At 37.4% G+C, this 20,920-nt stretch overlaps 1 protein-coding gene across 1 annotated transcript in view; it reads right to left on the reverse strand.

Annotated features, from left to right (window-relative positions):
• LOC138714658 (cysteine and glycine-rich protein 2-like) overlaps positions 1-20,674 on the reverse strand; it is a 217,235-nt gene extending 196,561 nt beyond the window's left edge. Inside the window, exons 1-5 of the mRNA XM_069846722.1 lie at positions 20,510-20,674; positions 12,430-12,575; positions 8,963-9,299; positions 6,407-6,544; positions 3,164-3,289 (exon numbers count right to left, since the gene is read on the reverse strand). Coding sequence (XP_069702823.1) covers positions 3,216-3,289; positions 6,407-6,544; positions 8,963-9,299; positions 12,430-12,575; positions 20,510-20,657 — 843 coding nt within the window. The 5' untranslated portion in view covers positions 20,658-20,674 and the 3' untranslated portion in view covers positions 3,164-3,215. The remainder of the gene's footprint in view (positions 1-3,163; positions 3,290-6,406; positions 6,545-8,962; positions 9,300-12,429; positions 12,576-20,509) is intronic.
• Positions 20,675-20,920: the final 246 nt, after the last annotated feature.

Here is a 20,920-nt window from a genome sequence, read left to right on the forward strand (position 1 = left end):
ACTAGTTACCAGAGTATATTTCACCAGCTCTAGTAGATTCTGTTTCTCAAACTATTTTACCAGTCTAGTAACTTGTGACAATTTTTCACTAGTCACATGATCTCTTTCACTAGTCAGTTCATTGAGTTCATTTGTTTATAGCCATTGGTAGGTATTGTTATTTGAGGTTAGAAGGCTAAGTTGTTTGTGTTTCGGTTCTTACTTCTCTCTTCTCTTGAAATTCCAACAATTGAAAGCAAATTAACTATACTCAATATGATTAATGAATCAAAGGATATATCATTCGGTGTTTTTCAAGCATATGTAATAACAAAAAATTATAAAGTAAACGAATGGACAAAAAAATTTATAATATGTGAGGCTATGGAACTGATACCTCAGAACAAAGATTATGCATACGTTAGGGACACTTACTGGCCCAACATTAAGAAAGCAAGTTCACAGTATCATAATATGAACACATTATGTAGCTAGTGGGTCTACTGGCGCCTTGAATGCCATTTATGACTTGAAAAATTAGCTAATTTTTTTTTTCAGTTTTACTTTTGATCTATTCGTAAATTAGTGTCGTTTTGTATTTAATTTGTAGGCTAAAGTTGACAATGTCAGAAGAACTGGCAGTGGAGGAGGAAAGCCAGCAAAAATTACTGCAGTTGATGAATTGGTATCAGATTATTAGGAAAAAAAAATTGCATGTGTTGCTGGTCTAGGGCAGAAAATCCAGATGGCATTGGAAAATAATCAACACCCCGATTTGTAGAGCAATTTGTATTTGAAGCTTTCCTCATAATGCATGACTTCTATTTGTTTGTCTTGTTATGGCAGGTCCCACTAAATTTAACAACTCTCCAAGCTTTTCAGCACTTTATTTAAACCGTTCATTATGTTTAAACAATGCTCCCGTAAAGGAATAATAATTGTTCCTTGTCGATATAGTTTTACCTCTTCTCACAACAACTTCTTCACTACTTCAATCGGAATCACTAAACCACATATATTAAAAAAATAACTACAATATTTTGTTTTGATTATCTGAGAAAGGTTGTCACTGGTAACTAATAATATAGAAACCACCAGTCCTTAGAGTCTTGTAGGAATATTCCTGTTGAATACCAGTATAATCAACTAGATTAGCATTTTGAGAAACAGAATCTCTTAGGAACTGGTGAAATCGACCAATATTACTAGTCTGTGAACTGGTAACTACTACTTTACCCTTGTAGTTTCTAGAAACACAGACTTGTAAAACAAACTATTATTACTACTGTACAGACTAGTATTACTAGTCCGTGAGTTTTGAGAAACAGGCCCCAGACGTCGTGCCGTGGTATTACACTACAGCGCCACGTTGTAACGGATACTTGTACTAGGACATCTGCGGTGCATCATAGAGGGAAGCACCAGTCAGATAGCATTGATGACGATGCGATAAGTTCTTGGGAAAACTAAAAATGTAACTCAAAGCAATTCATAATGCTTGCAAATTCTCAACTATTAGCAAAATTCGTAATGATCCCAGGCTACACAAACCTTGTCCATGTGCCGTCGTCTTGCTTATAGGCAGAGAAAAAATTATTATTATTATTATTATTATTATTATTATTATTATTGTGAAGTAACGATTAGCGTGTATGACCGTAGAACGGGCCGGCACGGGTTCAAATCCTGGTTGGCACAAGTTATCAGGTTGACGTTTATTTTGCGGGATTTTCCCTCAACCCATTAAGAGCAAATGCTGGGTAACTTTCGACGCAGGACCCTGGACTCATTTCGCTGGAATTATCACCTTAATCTCACTCAGATGTTAGATTACCAATCAGTTGATAAATCGTCATAAAATAACCAATAAAATAAAATAAATTGAAGGTTTATTCGGGGTTTTCCCTCAACTCATTAAAAGCAAATGCTTGGTAACTTTCGGCACTGGACCCTGGACTCATATCGCTGGAATTATCACCTTCATCTCACTCAGATGTTAGATTTAAGCAGTTGATAAATCGTCATAAAATAACCAATAAGATAAAATAAATTGAAGGTTTTTTTTTTTCTGGTTTTCCCTCAAATCATTAAAAGGAAATGCTGGGTAACTTTCGGCGCTGGATCATGGACTTATTTCGCTGGCATTATCACCTTCATCTCACTCAGATATTAGATAACCAAAGCAGTTGATAAAGCGTCGTAAAATAACCAATAAAATAAAATAAATTGAAGAGAGTTTTCCCTGAACTCATCAAAAGCAAATGCTAGGTAACTTTCGGAGCTGGATCATGGACTCATTTCGCTGGCATTATTATTATTATTATTATTATTATTATTATTATTATTATTATTATTATTATTATCATCATCATCATCATTATCATTATCATTATCATCATCCAAAGGCAGAACGGAGAATGATTTAACAGCATAAATGAATTGTTTAAACATAATTATGCGTACCACAGATAATTTTTTGTTTTAACATATGCATATGAACATAATGATTAGCACTAAACTGAGAACTATTGACAACGCATTCCCTCTGCTATCCGATCTATTCACATCAATGGCCTGCGTCTTTAATATTCAAACATAACAGGATCGGCAACATCCAATCACTGACAAGCTGAACAAAAGTGGCTCGGCTTAGTTTACAAATCGGCTATTTTACAAAAAGATCAATGTTATAAAACAGGTAAATTCTATAAATAACAGATATTTATAATATCTGTTTAAAATTTCTAGATTTCAACACTTAATAATAAGTTTTTTCCATAATTCCCATAGCAAGTTGTAAACATTTTTTCCCACAATTCCCATCGAAACACAGCAACACTCCGGCCTCAAAGCGGCGTACTGACGGACTTTCATGATGATACACGTTGCTTCATTAGTTAAAGCCCCTGGTTAAACACTACCAGCAGTTCAAGAAGCTTTTGTCGCACATAATTGTTTCTGATTTGCGTTTGCCTTATACATATTTAGAATACTTTTTCATCATCAGCAATGGAAACACTTCTTCTAAACAATTCACCATTGCTTTCTCCCTCCTTTGGATCAAAAGCAAATTTCTATCGGTGCGAAAGAGTTCCTGAGCGCCGCAAGTAGCAAATCCGTGCTGTAGGAAAAAAATTATTTTGTATGCAAAATTATAAAGTTAGAGAAAGCGTTTGTCACTCACCCATCGCTGCGTGGTATGATGTAAAGACGAGACAGGACACAACACGAACACGTCACATGGTCTGCAGCACGCCGGCACCAGCCCCGAATCCGTATCCAGACGGACCGAACATTTTGCTGTGGCAACCTGCAAGCAGGGAAGTCTACTCTTGACTCTGTTCTCGGCAATACACACCACTAACGAATAAATACACAGCTGACCTATATTTCGAAGAGAAGAAACAAGTGTGATACTTCGAATGTTGGATCTGAATTTCAGCTGCAATGACAGGCTCTCAAACATCTAAAAGTACTAAAAAATATTAATTTTCAATGGGTCCCATCACATGTTGGCTTGAGAGAAAATGAAATAGCTCGTATGTTTGTCAAGAAAGGAACCAAAATTCACACAAACGAAAAACCTCTAACTCCAGATATAAAAAAGTATGCCACAAAACTACCGAATTGCATAATAAAGAAATTTCCGAGCTATCAAAAGAAAAGAAGGAAAAACTTCCATGAATTTTTGGAAGCTAACAAGAAAAGCACAGAAAGGAAGCAGTCGCGAAGTTCAGACTGAAGATTAGACAAGATTGTTTGGCTAACTTCTTCAGGACTAGGCATCTATCAGTCTAATAAATGCCCAACTTGCCGAACTCTTGAAGGGTTACATTGAGGGCGACGCCTTCGAGTTGTTGAACAAGAATACTGAGCTGTGCTCTCCTATATTGGTGAGCAATATAGTTAATGCCTTTGTTGCCAAGAATCCTTGAACACATTTATATGAGATTAGCCAATCCCATGTTATAAAATGGCAACATATAAAACAGAACTACCACCTGGATCACCACTGTCGAAAATTATTTTTTTAACGACCGCCAGATGGAAGTACTGTTATAAGCTATTATTTCATGCAATTCCATTGATGGATGGATGATCAGGGTTATAACGTGACTTCTTTTGTAGTCTAGTCGCTAGATGGCAGCATAGTGAAATTGATAAAAGTGATACATCTTGATTACACAACTTTTAACACTGTATCACTTCGGAATATGTATGGTAAGACTTTCCTGTGTTAAATTTCAACGTACCTCGTTTACATGTTTCAACCTATTTATGGGTCATCTTCAGAACTGGTCGTTGTTGGTCTTGGCGTCTCTTGTTCTGTTTCCTGTGAGGGTGTGTTCCTGTGGTATAGTGTAGAGTCAAAGCGTGTGTGTGTTTTGAAGTTGAGTTGTGTGTTGAGAATTTCGTTGGAGTGTGTTTTTGTGTGTCTGTATATTTCATATTGTTCTAGTGTGTTTAATTTCTGGCTTTTTGGTTGGATGTGTAGTATTTCCATGTCTGTGTTGATGTCTCTATGGGTGTGGTTAGCATTTGTGTTGTGTTCTGCATATGTGGAGGTGTTTTGTAATTTTGTTATGGCTGTGATGTGTTCTTTGTAACGTGTTTGAATTGATCTGCCTGTCTGTCCTATGTAGAAGTTGTTGCAGGTGTTACATTTGAGTTTGTATATGCCTGTGTGGTTGTATTTGTTTCTTTGTGTTGTTTGTGTGTTGAGATGTTTTTGTAGAGCGTTATTTGTTCTGTATGCGATGTTGTAATTTAATTTCTTGAATGAGGTTGCAATTTTGTGTGTGTTTTTGTTTTCGTATGTTATTGTAATGTATTTTTTGTGTTCTTGTGTTTGTGTTGTATTCTTATGTTTTTGTGATTATGTTTTGTCTTACGTATTATGTTGTCTATTATGTTAGGGTTGTATCCGTTTTCTTATGCTATGTATTTGATTGTGTTTAGCTCTTCGTTGTCGAAAGTTGTTAATGTTGTATTGTGTAGGATATGTTTGTCTTTTATTTTATTCACTATGTCTATGTTGTTCATTATTACTGTTTGTTTTTCGAAACAGAACAAGTGGCGCCAAGACCAACAACGACCAGTTCTGAAGATGACCCATAAATAGGTCGAAACATGTTAATGAGGTACGTTGAAATTTAACACAGGAAAGTCTTACCATACATATTCTGAAGTGATAAAAGTTGTCTTGAAAGTGCATTAGGCTGATCAATCTGCAGGGCAAGAACTCAGCATTGGTTAAGAACAACATATTGAGCTGTGTCTTCGTGTGTGTCAGTGTTTTCTATGTAGAGTTATGAGTTAGTGCAGAAGGAAAACCATTTGAAATAGGCCTACATTATACATAATGATGTGTCATCCCCAATGCTCAGATGGTCAGCATGGATCCTAGATTCGCGGTTCAATCCCTTCCGAGATAGGATAATTTTTAAGCACGGTAATAGTATTTGGCAAGGTTTCCTTCCAGAGGAAAGTTGGATTGGGACGATAAAGTTCCAGATTCAGAGCAAGTAAAATAACCTTCTCCTTGAATTAGAAATTCCACGCAAAAAGTGTTAATTTCTTGTTATGGATAGCCCTCTCGTGGATTACCACCAACGCAGTCCCACTATATTTTTCACTGTTTATTATTGCAAAACAGGCAACATATTTGCAACCAAGACCTCTTCAAGTGATATCTCTATCCAGTGTTTTTGCTTCAGTAAAGTCTCATTTTACAAACCTATGGATCAACAATTGGCTCTCTTCTGACAAAGGAAAAATGTTACAGTCTGTACAAAAGAAACCAAATGACCTGGAAATGTACAAAAACTTGCCCAGACATGTTCACACATTTTTAACAAGAGCCAGAACAGGTCTCATTGTCACTCAATTGTACCTACAATGATTTCACATTTCTGAAAATCCTACTTGTCTGTGGTGTAATAATCATGATGAAGATCTGGAACACATTCTTCTATACTGTCCATCCATAAACCACAAAAGAAGTAAATTAAAATCATCAGTACTGGTTGCAGAAGACACAGCCCTGCAGTATAATATTGACTACACCCCAACTCTGGCTACTAGCAACAGGCATCTATAATGAACACCGATCAAAATACCCCTCATTTCTCGTGAAAAACAACAACTGAATGGACTACAGTGGACTTTATGTTGTCGGCAAACAGCTGGATAAATTAAGAAGATTGACTGTTATGGATAGCAGTCTGCGTTTTCGTACTAAAGAATATACACTCAAACTTCTTGGCAGTCAGTAGGAGATTGACAAGGTTCACTCTTCTTAATAACATTCGTATTCTTTTGCAAAGTAAACTACGTGACTCTGAATTCTTATATCAACTTAAAATAACTGCCAGAGATTAATCCAAGAATAATAGAAATAAGCCTACTAATAGTAGTGGTCACTCACGCTTGCAGTATATTTCCCCATGGCTCTCGAAGATGTTGATCGTGTCCAAAGGCTTCCGACATGCGCTACAGGAGAAGCACACCGTATGGAAGGCGGCTCCGGAGGCTAGGACCATCTCGGCGTGGTACACTTTTCTGCCTGCAAGTCCAATCGTCACGTTAACAATATAGTAGCCTAGGACCAAAATTAAATTAATGCTTACAACACCCCACAGGAAAGAATGAGGTGAGCGAACTCGTATGAGTGGATTATTGCCCTGAAGATGATACAGAGATGGCTCAAGAAATCCCTAACAATAAGTATATATAGACTTACTTACTTACTGGCTTTTAAGGAACCCGGAGGTTCATTGCCGCCCTCACATAAGCCCGCCATTGGTCCCTATCCTGAGCAAGATTAATCCAGTCTCTACCATCATATCCCACCTCCCTCAAATCCATTTTAATATTATCCTCCCATCTACGTCTCGGCCTCCCCAAAGGTATTTTACCTCCGGCCTCCCAACTAGCATTCTATATGCATTTCTGGATTCGTTCATACGTGCTACATGCCCTGCCCATCTCAAACGTTTGGATTTAATGTTCCTAATTATGTCAGGTGAAGAACACAATGCGTGCAGTTCTGCGTTGTGTAACTTTCTCCATCCTCCTGTAACTTCATCCCTCTTAGCCCCAAATATTTTCCTAAGAACCTTATTCTCAAACACTATTAATCTCTGTACCTCTCTCCAAGTGAGACTCCAAGTTTCACAACCATACAGAACAACCGGTAATATAACTGTTTTATAAATTCTAACATTAAGATTTTTGACAGCAGACTAGATCACAAAAGCTTCTGAAGAATAATAACACGCATTTCCCATATTTATTCTCCGTTTAATTTACTCCCCAGTGCCATTTATATTTGTTACTGTTGCTCCCAGATGTTTGAATTTTTCCACCTCTTCGAAGGATAAATCTCCAATTTTTATATTTCCATTTCGTACAATATTCTGGTCACGAGACATAATCATATACTTTGTCTTTTCGGGATTTACTTCCAACCCTATGACCACCTACATCCATAATCACTTCTTATACCAGTATATCTGTTATTTTTGGAGTGGAATATATGAAACGATGGAGGAAAGATAAGCTGAAAAATGGATTGTCAGTGGAATTAAATTTGTAACGTTGAAACAAACTTTAATATAGCCTACAGAGTGCATTTGTTTTCCTTCATTAGCTGACCGAAGAATTCATCCTGTTTACAGACGCCTACATTAAAGGAAAAACAAAGAAATTGTTGTCCCTCTGAGAACACTCTGTGCCTGGCAGCCCATAGAAAATCCAGAGAGAACCTAAGAAAAATGTATAGAGATTACTGACAGTAAGTCTGTGATGAGAAGGAAAATTGAAACATGTATACCATAAAATGTATTAGAACAATCATACATAGCCAATTAATGCATTTTACCCAGAAGTCAAATTCGAGAACTAATCTAATCCATTTATAGGCCAGTTTCTATCTGATGCGTTTCCAATTCACTGCGGGCTAAACCAGGGAGATGCACTATCACCTCTACTTTTTAACTTCGCTCTATAATATGCCATTAGGAAAATTCAGGATAACTCAGAGTGTTTGGAATTGAACGGGTTACATCAGCTTCTTGTCTATGCGGATGACGTGAATATGTTAGCAGAAAATCCACAAACGATTAGGGAAAACACGGAAATTCTACTTGAAGCAAGTAAAGCGATAGGGTTGGAAGTAAATCCTGAAAAGACAAAGTATATGATTATGTCTCGTGACCAGAATATTGTACGAAATGGAACTATAAAAGTTTGAGATTTTTCCTTCGAAGAGGTGGAAAAATTCAAATATATTGGAGCAACAGTAACAAATATAAATGACACTCGGGAGGAAATTAAACAAGGAATAAATATGGGAAATGCCTGTTATTATTCGGTTGAGAAGCTTTTGTGATCTAGTCTGCTGTCAAAAAATCTGAAAGTTGGAATTTATAAAACAGTTATATTACCGGTTGTTCTTTATGGTTGTGAAACTTGGACTCTCACTCTGAGAGAGGAACATAGGTTCAGGGTGTCTGAGAATAAGGTTCTTAGGAAAATATTTGGGGCTAAGAGGGATGAAGTTACAGGAGAATGGAGAAAGTTACACAACGCAGAACTGCACGCATTGTATTCTTCACCTGACATAATTAGGAACATAAAATCCAGACGTTTGAGATGGGCAGGACATGTAGCACGTATGGGGAATCCAGAAATGCATATAGAGTGTTAGTTGGGAGGCCGGAGGGAAAAAGACCTTTTGGGGAGGCCGAGACGTAGATGGGAAGATAATATTAAAATGGATTTGAGGGAGGAAGGATATGATGGTAGGGACTGGATTAATCTTGCTCAGGATAGGGATCAATGGCGGGCTTATGTGAGGGCGGCAATGAACCTCCGGGTTCCTTAAAAGCCAGTAAGTAAGTAAGTAAGTATTTAATCCATTCTCGCTATTCTAACACCTTGTGGTCTGCATTCTTTTCGCAGGGTACAAAGCTGGACTCACCGCATCTCCTGCAGGTCACGCCCCCGCCGAAGCAAGGGCTCTTGGATTTCGTGAGACTGACGTCCTCGCCACAGTCTCCGCGGAAGTAGACGTCCAGCCGGTCGTCATCCTCGTAGGGGCGATCCGAGGACAGCCCGAGACTTTCGTACTCGTAGGGACGCGGAGGCCTGGAGAGTTCTTCGTCGCTGCGGCAGGACAGGCCTCCCACGTCCGAGTACCTGGACGGGTGCTGGCGGTTGTACCAGGCGGTGATGGCAGTGGGGCTAGCGGCGGGTCTCAGGCTGTGTGTGGGTGTCTGCAGAGCCGACGCGCTGCTGACGCCTACTGCTGGAGAATCCTGCAAGTAGAATTGCCCTTCACTCAAAAGTTCACATTCATTGAAACAATTTCACTGTGTCGCGATTGATGACTCGTGATCCCGACAATTCGTACACACAAATTCGTATATTTGTACCAGAATAAAATTTGTCCTGTTACGACAATCACACTTTGGAAATTCGTCTTGGCAATCTAGTCCCCTGTTGAACAATTTTTTTTTTTTTTTTTTGTAAAACATTAAGGCTCGGTTGCAGAAACACCGATCAAATATGATTAGCGAGCAAGGAGGGTTTGATTGACCATCAGTTCTATTTCTGTTGCAAAAAGAACAATCAGTATTTGATCGGAGATCAGTCTTCCATCAGATTTGATCAACAGATTTTTGCTGGTTAAATGACTGATCATTGATCAAGTATTTATGTTGTTCTCTTTATAATGCAGCTACTGCAATTTATATAGTAAATAGTTATAGCGTAGCAATATTGTTTTCTACATAACGGATTCTTCTGATGAAGAAATTTTAGAATGAAAAAATATTATTAAGAAGAAGGCATTTCCGTGACAAACCAGAATTGTTCTGAGAATTTGAGCAAAGATTTAGGTTAAGTAAGGATACGTGTGTTTTGTTACTTTCAAAAATTGAAACAAATAGTCTATATGCAGACAGACAAATCGAAACCTTCTACTTTCTTCTATGAACCAAGTTCTAATAACGCTGAGATTTTATGCTGTTGGAATTTTTCAGGCAGTCTTGGGTGATCTTGTTGGAGTCCACAAATCAACTATTTGCCGAGTAGTTAGGAATGTTACGTATGAAATTGCTGTGTTATCGCAGGATCTCATAAAGCCCCGAACCTCAGAGAGGGAACGATTTGAAATCCAGAGAGAATTTTCAGCCATATCAGGATTTCCAAGAGTAATTGGTTATATAGACTGCTCACATCCCCATCCAATCACCTGGTTGAAATGATGCCGAACTTTATCGAAATAGAAAAGGTTTATTTTCTGTGAATGTACAGGCAATATCGATGGTTTAGTGCACACATGTGTTAAGTACATTTTCCGGTAAAATTGAGTTAAGTACAAAATCGAAGTCCTGTGAGGTGTATCTTTACTGTGCACAAATGTGGGAAGTGAATAATAAGATTTTCCTATGTTATGTTTACTTTCTAAGAATAGATGTTAATTGAAGTGTAATTAAGTATTGAAAATTGAAACTTGTTTTCCTCAAAATTAAGAAATTAGCACTTAGCACATGTGTGCACTAAGCCATCGATTAATAGCCTACACCATCATTGAAATTCATAACACAATATTTTTAATGAGTAGGTTACGAGCTCCATTTGTAAACAGAGAGATGGGAAATGGAATTCTTTTGGGCTATGGAGGCTATGCATGTTCCAATTTCTTGTCGACTCCCCTAGCAAATCCCACAACAGAAGGCCTCCTCCCACGTTTTTTTGTTTGCTTCATTTATTTCACTATATTGTAGTCTATATACAAATAGAATCCGCCTGTTTCCTTTCTATAAAAAGCAACAAAACAGCAGAGCATTCACTTGTTTTCCTAGTCACCGCCTACTTGATGCCTTCGTTTCGCGACTTTTAAAGAGCAACTAATTGGCTGTGGTTGCTAAATAGCGCTGTTGTCAAATGCATTTCTCTCTCAAATTAGCAATTAGTAAATTGAAACAAGTTGATTGGAGATTCACGTTTGTGCAACGCAATGAACAATCAAATAAATCAGACATCAACTGACTGGCGATCAGGGACTGATTTGATTTGCGTTTCTGCAACCGGGCCTAAGTAATCCAGTTCTGTTGCTAAGAGACGGTTGCTCATTTTTGTAAAATATTAAAATAATGCACATCTCTCGCCAAGCAACGGTTCCTCATTTCTGGTTTAAGGGGAGATAGGACTGAAATTTCAACTTCTGTAATTTTGTAGCTATCTTTACGAAATGTTATCGTACTATCAGGGACTGGAATGCTTTACCTGCAGACTTACTAAAGGCTTTACCAACAACCAAAAATGTATATAAAAATAGGCTTAAGGACCTTACTAATAGACGGTAATTATACACAGTATTTAAAGGGTGTAAATGATATGTTGTTATTGAAGTGTTGTATCAGTGAAGAATTATGTTGTGTCAGTGAAGTGTGTTGTATCAGTGAAGAAGTATGTCGTGTCAGTGAAGTGTGCTGTGTAAGTGAAACGTGTTCCTGTCAGTGAAGCTTTATAGTTTATAGTGGCAGTGCAAAGTATTTGAACAGTGAAATGTTTTTGAAGTGTTAGTGAAATCAGGATAGAATCAGTGAAATGTGTCGTAGTTCCATTGCAGTGAGTGAGTTGACAGCGAAATGAGTGTAATTTGAAAGGTACTTGTGCAGATATGAACATATCATACTCGCGGGTTTTAGTTCGATCTTAGTTTTAAGATACAAATTAGATTTATTTCAAATGTTATTTTAAGTGATCGTTTCATTTAATTTAGTATATTCCCTGTTGTTGTTGTTGTTGTTTTTGTTGTTATTATTATTATTATTATTATTATTTATTGTTAGTATTAATTATTAGTATTATTAATTGTATTTTTAATTAATAAGTTCATTATTGTCATTATTGAGTGTAATTAGTTACCACTGCCACCGGGTATATACCCACTGCAGTGTGAATAAATACATACATACATGTTAACTACATTCTACTACAAATTCATAACTAACGGTATGCTGAATTTCAATATCTAAGTTATTTATTACTAGTGAATTACAACTGTCTTTGTTTTTTAATAACGAGATGTGTAGGCCTACCTGCATACTTCATGAACTATGCTTAGTGATAAGACACCCTCCCACCACAGTTGGTAGTATCACAAGTCTTCACTAATAGGCATGTCTCATGAAAAATGTAACATCAGGTCCGTGGACACATCACAGTAGCTGTACATCTGATAGCAATAGTGGTGGAAAGTCTGTTACTAACAAACCCCACTTTGACATGAAGTCGTCAGGATTTGAACCCGAGTCTTCTGCGTGTAAGTCGGACATTCCAGCCGTGCGGCTGACGGGGCCCCAGAATATTAAGTAGTGTTTATTCCTTTCTGCAAAGACAACCTCATGTTCTGAATTTTGTATGAGATTCACGAACCTCTGGGGCGTCTTTCGTTGGATCAGGGCGATGTAACAAAACGACGTCCCGGCACGTGTTGAGCAGGGAACTGGAGCAAGGGCGGCAGTACAGCTCCCTGTTGGAGGGCGTCGCTTCGCTGATGTCAAGCAGTCTGCGGCAATTGTCTGCAATACAAGACCTTAATGTATGATGTTGCAACAAGTGCAGGATAACTAGATTTACACTTTGGAAGAAAGTACTCTGACGCTGAAAAACATCTATTTCTGAAGTTCACCGGAAATACATGTTCACGAAAAAAATGGCTGTAGACATGTCATCTGTGTGCAACTGCTTCTTATGTACAAGATAGTTATCATCTGATAGTTATCAGACAGAGCTTGTCCATATATTGCACCTAAGAGTCAATTTATCATGAATTATGCACATGAAATATAACAAATTTACTAAATATGAATTTTATTAGTCTTTTTTGCTAGACCACGGAACTTCATGCAGTCGCATATTTTAATAGATTTGAAATATTAAAAACTAAAAGTGGATTTTTTTCCGATCATAATTTTTACTTTCATTTTTCGTAAATGCATATTTCGACGGTGAACCTTACATATGATCAAATATCACTTAATAAAAGAATTGTATTCCAATGGATACCATCCCACTGTGGAATCCTGGGAAACGAGAATGCGGATGCTTTAGCAAAGCAGGGCAGCACTGCTACTTACAGACCTGTTACTAAATCTACGTATTACTCTGTGAAGAGATTTATTAAATCTACATACTTAGACTTCAACAAACAAAATTTGATAACTGAATCCCAAGAGAAAAAATGGAACTCTCTGCATCATAATCCACAGTTAATTCCCGATTTACCACGAAAATCGTCTGTAGCTGCATTTAGATTGGCAACAGGCCATGATTGTTTGGCCAAACACCTGCATAGAATTGGAATATATCAGACCCCTAACTGCCCATTGTGCAACTCAAACCAAGAAATGGATTCGGAACACCTCAAAATCTGTGCTTCAGTGGCTGACCATGATAATATCTTTGAAAAATATTGGAGTGCAAGAGGTCAAATGACTTTATTGTCAAACGCCTGGCATCAGAAAACAACAACAACACCATATGCTCAGATTGGGATCAGTGGTACATACTTACTTACAAATGGCTTTTAAGGAACCCGAAGGTTCATTGCCGCCCTCACATAAGACCGCCATCGGTCCCTATCCTGTGCAAGATTAATCCAGTCTCTATCATCATACCCCATCTCCCTCAAATCCATTTTAATATTATCCTCCCATCTACGTCTCGGCCTCCCTAAAGGTCTTTTTCCCTCCGGTCTGCATTTCTGGGTTCGCCCATACGTGCTACATGCCCTGCCCATCTCAAACGTCTGGATTTTAAGTTCCTAATTATGTCAGGTGAAGAATACAATGCGTGCAGTTCTGTATTGTGTAACTTTCTCCATTCTCCTGTAACTTCATCCCGCTTAGGCCCAAATATTTTCCTACGCACCTTATCCTCAAACACCCTTAACCTATGTTCCTCTCTCAGAGTGAGAGTCCAAGCTTCACAACCATACAGAAGAACAGGTAATATAACTGAATTATAAATTTTAACTTTCAGATTTTTGGACAGCAGACTGGATGATAAGAGCTTCTCAACCGAATAATAACACGCATTTCCACATTTAGTCATGGGATCAGTGGTAAATTTGGTTAATAATGACAACTGTACAAAATTTCATCCGTCTATGATAAGTGGTTTGCATTTTATTAGTATTTCATTAAAATATTGAATCGCTTCATGTATAAAAAGTCCCTAGCGGCTTGCACCATAATTTATATTAACTAATATTCACTTATGTGGTTCCTTATATACGTGGGATCAAAACTTACTAATATAGGTTTTTGCTGTAAAATTAATAATTATATTACTATACTCTTTTGTTATAAAAAATAAAAAATGAAAGTATTAATAATCGTAAAAAAATCCTAGTAATTTACTGATTCACTATACAGAAAAATCCAATACTAATGTTTGTCCCAATGTATATAAATAATCATGTAAGAGAATATCAGTTAAGAATAATGTAAATTGTGGCGCAAGGGACTTTTTATATAAGGCGATACAATATTTTATTAAGGTATTAATAAAATGCAAACCACTTAACATAGAGGGATGAAACTTTGTACATGTGTTAGTATTAGTCAGATACATCAGTGATAAAAGTTATGTGAATTTAGCTTTAAAAACATGGAAGTTAGTAATTTCAGTACAGTGTCACCTCAAACGGATATAATTATACTGTATTTATTATTTTGCATATTTATGCATATGAAGAGTTCGCGGGAAAAACGATGAATGTCACAGTTTTGTTAAGGTTAATGTCATTATCTAATTCAATGGATCACTACGAAATTTAATGTTGTTCTTATGAAACACGGTAAAGAGGAGAATTATCACCACGAATACAGTAATCCTTTCCTTTATTTTCTATAGAAACAGCACTACATCTTGCAGTTATAGACTCAATTAGATCATTATCTAATCCTTAACAGAAATGTGACATTCATCGTTTTTCCCGCGAACTCTTCATATGTTAGGATCTTCCCTCGTTTTTTCCGATTTATTATTTAATTTCAAAATGTATCTCTGATGTGAATAAGATCAATTTCCAAGAAATATAAAAATTATATGATAAATAAAACCAATAATTAGTTAATTAATGTTGAGGACGTGAAATTACTGTGACGACAATGGATACTTCTGCCTGTTTTTTTTTTAAGTCGAATCGTTTTCCACTTTAGCCGTGTAATTGTGATGTTTTAGGAGCCAGGGCAAAAATACTCGTCGCCTAGATGTCATTCAGACGTTTACTCTGATTTCGTAGAACCAAAAATGAATGTATTTAGATACCTGCGACATTAAAGTCACAAGACCACCTCTGTGGTGTAGGAGCCAGCATGCTGGTCTCTTACGCAGAGGGCCCGGGTTCGATTCCCGGTCGGATTGAATTTCCTGGCTGAGGTTTTTCAGGGTTTTCCCTCAACCGTAAGGCAAATGCCAGGAAATTCGGGTCAAAACATCCCTGAATATCACCGACTTCATTCATCACCGAAATCATATTTCGTAACAAATCAGTAATACATATCTGCAGACGCCATCTAGTCCACAACAATAGAACCAGTCTTAATAATAGTTCACAGGCCTTCGGGTTTCACACAGATTAACTCGCGATATTATTATTTACGGGTGTAAATAACAGCAAGGAAAAAAAAAGTCACGTATTGTAGAGATCATGGAATTGCTGCAACGACAATGCTGCTTGGGTACTCTGATTTCATAGAAACAAAACTGAATGTATTTCAGCGCTGCCAACCTGTAAGGAAGAAATTTCGGGAGACGAGGGAGAAAATATCGGTAGATTGGAAGGAAAATCGGTATTTTGTAACGTCAAAATTGAATGCAAGCTCATGTCACAAGTGATGCTATAAAAATTATTTGTATTTTTTATTTATAAAATCTCTATTGTATTTGGTACCATAGTAAGTAATAATAAATATAGCTTCCCTTTAATTAATACTAAAATCGAAGTGTTATTGCTACAAATAACACAATATTGTTATCAATATATTATTTTGTTCTGAATTCGTTCAAATCAATTGCTTTCAACATCACTGTCCTTTTTCTTTGAACCATACAGATACAATTCACTTTTTAACATTTTATTAATCAGTGTTTTACTTATTTTGAAATTGAAACAGTCGCTTTTGCAATTCCTGATGAGCTTTTGATGCACTGTGTTTCATAAGGGCATCTTTACCGGAATCTATTTTGATGTCTTTATCACAACATTTGCAATAGCCATATATTTCCCCCTTCTACTTGGTTTTAACCACCCCTTAAAATCAGGAATATTTTCCCATTCTCCTTTATAGGACTGGACATTCTTTAATTTCGGATAAACGAGCGTTGAGCGACTTCCGCCGATTTTGGAGACACCGACGCACTTAGGTTAGGTTAGTTTAGGCTTTTATTATCCCGTCAAGATGAAGGTGAAAGCGATTGACTGTGATTTTTTGTTTCCTATGTTGGCAGTTCAAGTGCGTCGGTGTCTATTCCAAAATCGGCGGAAGTCGCTCAACGCTCGTTTCACTTTAATTTCTTCCGCGAATTACTAGGCCTAGCTGATGCTTGGGAAAAATTACTATCCGAGTCACTGTCACCCATTCCGATTTGCACTTCCTTCACCTGACCTGAAATTCTTAGTACCTAATGTGATGTGATTAGAGATGGGTAAAAAATAACACAACAGTTATTTTGGAACTGTTCCGGTCTCGGAACTGTTGCAAAAATGAACAGTAGGTCGGAACCTCCTGTTCCGAAATAACAGTGTTCCGACTCCGAGCTGCTCACTTGCCAACTGTTGCGGCCTCGCAGTACCGCGTGGCACAAGGTATGTTCCGACTCCCTCGGAACTGTTGCAAAAATGAACAGTAGGTCGGAACCTCCTGTTCCGAAACAACAGTGTTCCGACTCCGAGCTGCTCACTTGCCCAGCTGTTGCGGGCTCGCAGTACCGCGTTGCACAAGGTATGTTCCGACTCCGAGATAACAGTCGGAACGTCGGAGCTTGTTCCGATGAACCAACGACAGCTGCAGTTACACTGTACTTGAAACTCTCACGTGGTTGGAGGGGGGCGCATGGACATTGAAATCCTTGCGGTGGCGCGAACTTTAATATCAACATTTGTAAGACTGGCCAATCATCTGTAATGTTATAGTAAGTATTCAATAATCTGTAATATTGATTCCCGCTTTATGGTTTATTTCACCATTAGTTGACTAATTCTGTTTTATAAACATTCTACAAAGTCATAAAGTACGCATACTATTATTAATTAATTGATCAGCTGATTCTATACAAAGGTTAAAGTCGTAAATGGTAATGAGTGGTTTAGTTACAATGTCTGTATGTCGTTTGTTGAGGTTAAGTCTGACAAGCACAAGTTTTTGTGCTATCTTCTCTGTTATCAAAGAACGACAAAAATGTTGTAGCATTATTTGTTGGAAACTACCCATATAAGTACTGATTTGGAGAGCGAGGTTTAATGCGAAGTTTAAATTACACTTTGGTAAAGATGCGATTCCAACATTTTACTAACCCACTGCGGGGTTTCCAGGTTTCAGTACTGCCAATATATATCTTTTTTATTTATGAAATTGTAATATTTATTATTATTATTATTATTATTATTATTATTATTATAACTGTGCATTAAGAAAAGTAAAATTAAAAATTAATGATTTGTTTTTTTTTATTATGTAATAGAGAGAACAGAAATTACATACCATATGTTTTAAATGTTATGTTATTTTTTTTTACTTGGCTACCATGTCTTTATAACTTTATGTACGAAAACAAAGTGTTGTATTCTGTCCTTGTAGTCAACAGCTGTGTAATTACTAACATTAAGCTTTTGAGTTCTGTCCGCATGCACAGCAATTTTCCAAAATCGATTCGAATGTGCATTGCAGTGCCATCTATAGATAAGAATGTGTACTATGTCATGCCTGTGAGTGCTCCAGTGTGAGCTGCATGGTGTTATTTGTCTATGGTGAAGAGGGAGGGTACTGTACCGTTCGTTTGAACGACTCAACGACTCCGACTCATCACCACTGGTGACTGTTATTTCGGAACTGTTATTTGGAACATAGTATTTTTTCGGAACCGGAACAGTCGGAACTGTTCCGGGAAAAGAACAACTTCGCCCATCACTAGATGTGATTATGACTGGCTGAATGAAAACGACTATTGGACTACAGAAACAGAAAGTTGGCTTATCTGCTTTTTAAAATAACAGTTGTTCATTGTTGATGAGGAGCGAGAAAGGGAAATATCGAAGAGTCGAAGACAGAGATTTATATTTCCATTGTTAGAAGGCAATTAATTAAAGAAACTTGTCACTTTCGCATTCGCTTAATTTTTACTGTACTCATTGTTGAATGTGCTTTGTCGATGTTATGTATAGAATACTTTCTAAGTCATATCTGACTTTGGTTCTGTAATAAAGATTAAAATTAAGAAAGTTGGAAAATAATCGGTATAAATTAAAATGTTTCGGTAGTTCGGTAGATAGTATGTGATTTCGGTAGATCTACCGAAAAATCGGTAGGGTTGGCAGCACTGATGTATTTTAACATCTGCGACAATGAAGTTATGTGGAGTGCAAATTTTATTTTCAACAAGTTTCACTGCACAAGCGAAGAATCAGTACATGATCGATATTCTTACAAGTTTAACCGCCGACATATCGACATAAATTTAGTTATAACTTATAATAACTAAGATGACTAACAGTAAAGCCGAAACCAGTCAACTAAAGCAATTTTGGCCTCACACTTAATTTTAATGTTAACACTAGAAAGTTGTTACTATAACTAAATTCTTAAGTAGGGTAAACTAGGGTCTGTTGGACAGTCGGGCATGTTGGACACTCTGTACTTTAACGTGTTACCTCGCCACTTAGTGGGCACCACATTCAGCTAGAAGTCAATGACAGAAGTAGCCACGAGTGGGGCTACTTCCGTCATTGACTTCTAGCAGAATGTGGTGCCCACTAAGTGGCGAGGTAACACGTTAAAGTGCAGTGTCCAACATGCCCGACTGTCCAACAGACCCTAGTTTACCCTATTACTTTAAATTATTTTCATTTGTCATAATATTGATAAACCAAATAAACCTCTAAAGTATATTTTTACAGCATATATTTTAATTTCTAGCGCATGTTTTAACAGTTTTTACTGCATAGTTGAATGTATATTTTCACGTTTTGAGTGCATAAAGTTACGTGGTCTATTTATTACAAATCAACAATACACATGAACATTTACTACAAATCCAAAACTATACGTTTTCTCCATAATTTTTCTTAGTATTTATTATAATAAACTGAAAAACAAAATGAAGAGTCCACTGCAAGAATGATGGATGTCACTTTCTTATCGTAAATGAACCAAGACTGCCAATGCATAGATTAAGACATATAGAATGTACATACAGAGTTATATGGCATTAACACTGATAGGCATTGTCCAGTAATGATCGGAAAATCACAGTTAAGCTTTGAGCGCTAAGCATTTCAAACTTTCAATTGCTTCTCCTGCAAAATGTATTCCAAATGACATCCATCATTCTTGCATTCTCTTCAAATGTTACAGACTAGTTCATGAAGAAAAATGGTTTCTCCAGAGAAATCATTATTTATATAGAGGATTATTTCTAGTCCCGATTGTAATTTTTACTTCAAAAGTTTGCTTCACTGCGCACAGAACAATAGGGTGTATTTCGGGCCTGGTGGAGTCAAGGTACTATTTTTCGAGGCCGAGCGGCGCCAGAACACTTTTCTGATTTTCATATCTGCAGTGCCTGGGAGAAGTGACACAAGTCAGTTTCCACAAACCTTTTTTGATAATTTATTGACAACTTACGGAACATCTGCTCGCTTGGAAAAAGAGACATAAGTATTTCTCCCATTACAATAATTCATAAAGAAGAAAATCAAATCGACATAAACCAGTGTAAGTTGTCAATAAATTATCAAAAAAGGTTTGTGGAAACCGACTTATGTCACTTTTTCCAGGCACCGCAGATATCATTGTGAAATTTTGTATTTATAAAAAAAAAATCATGTTTTGTTCAAATTTAAACAATTTCATAATAATCCGAGGCACGACAGCCCATGAAGGACCCTGACCGACCAGCCGGCTGCTGATCTTACGTCCACATGCCGAAGCAGAGATGGACGATCATCTAACCAGAATGGAGGTATCGTGTGGTTAGCACGATGGTCCCCCCAGTCGTTATAGTTGGCTTTCGTAATCGGATTTCGCTACCTATCGCAGCTCCCCAAGTGCATCACGATGCTGGGTGAGCGCCGGTCCCATACACTGGTCGAAATTTAGTCTCGACCCATTAGATGCACCATGTACAATGAGGTCATCATTTATAGTGCTCGGGCTTCTAGTTCCATTATATGTACTATATATGCAATTTTAGTATGCAACCAGCTAAGAGAAGAAGAGATTTAACTTACAGCAGGAGAAACAGAACAAGTGCCACCTCCTCCCGAAAGCGCTCTGCATCTCCGCGTCGTACACAGGGCGGCCGCATCGTGGACACGGCACTCCAGGCATCGCCGCATTCGCTGCGACCAGTGTGACAAGTTCAGTGCGTCCACACATCGAGCTGCGCTTTACTTGAAGGTCTGCAAAATAAGACACGGCAAAACTGACAAACTGTGTAGCATGCGATAAGTTGGCAAACAATGGTGTTACGAAACTTTCTCAATAACGTAACTTTCCACATAGTCCATATTTTGTACATTTTTAAACAGAAACTCCACATAAGCAATTGAAATTCATTTATAGTTTGGCTTTGGGTAGTCGTATGCCTGGGTAAAATAAATTCGATACAAGAATTGAAATTATCTTAATTAAAATTGTAT

Source organism: Periplaneta americana, chromosome 15 (genome assembly GCF_040183065.1).
Source record: "Periplaneta americana isolate PAMFEO1 chromosome 15, P.americana_PAMFEO1_priV1, whole genome shotgun sequence".
Lineage (NCBI taxonomy): Eukaryota > Metazoa > Arthropoda > Insecta > Blattodea > Blattidae > Periplaneta > Periplaneta americana.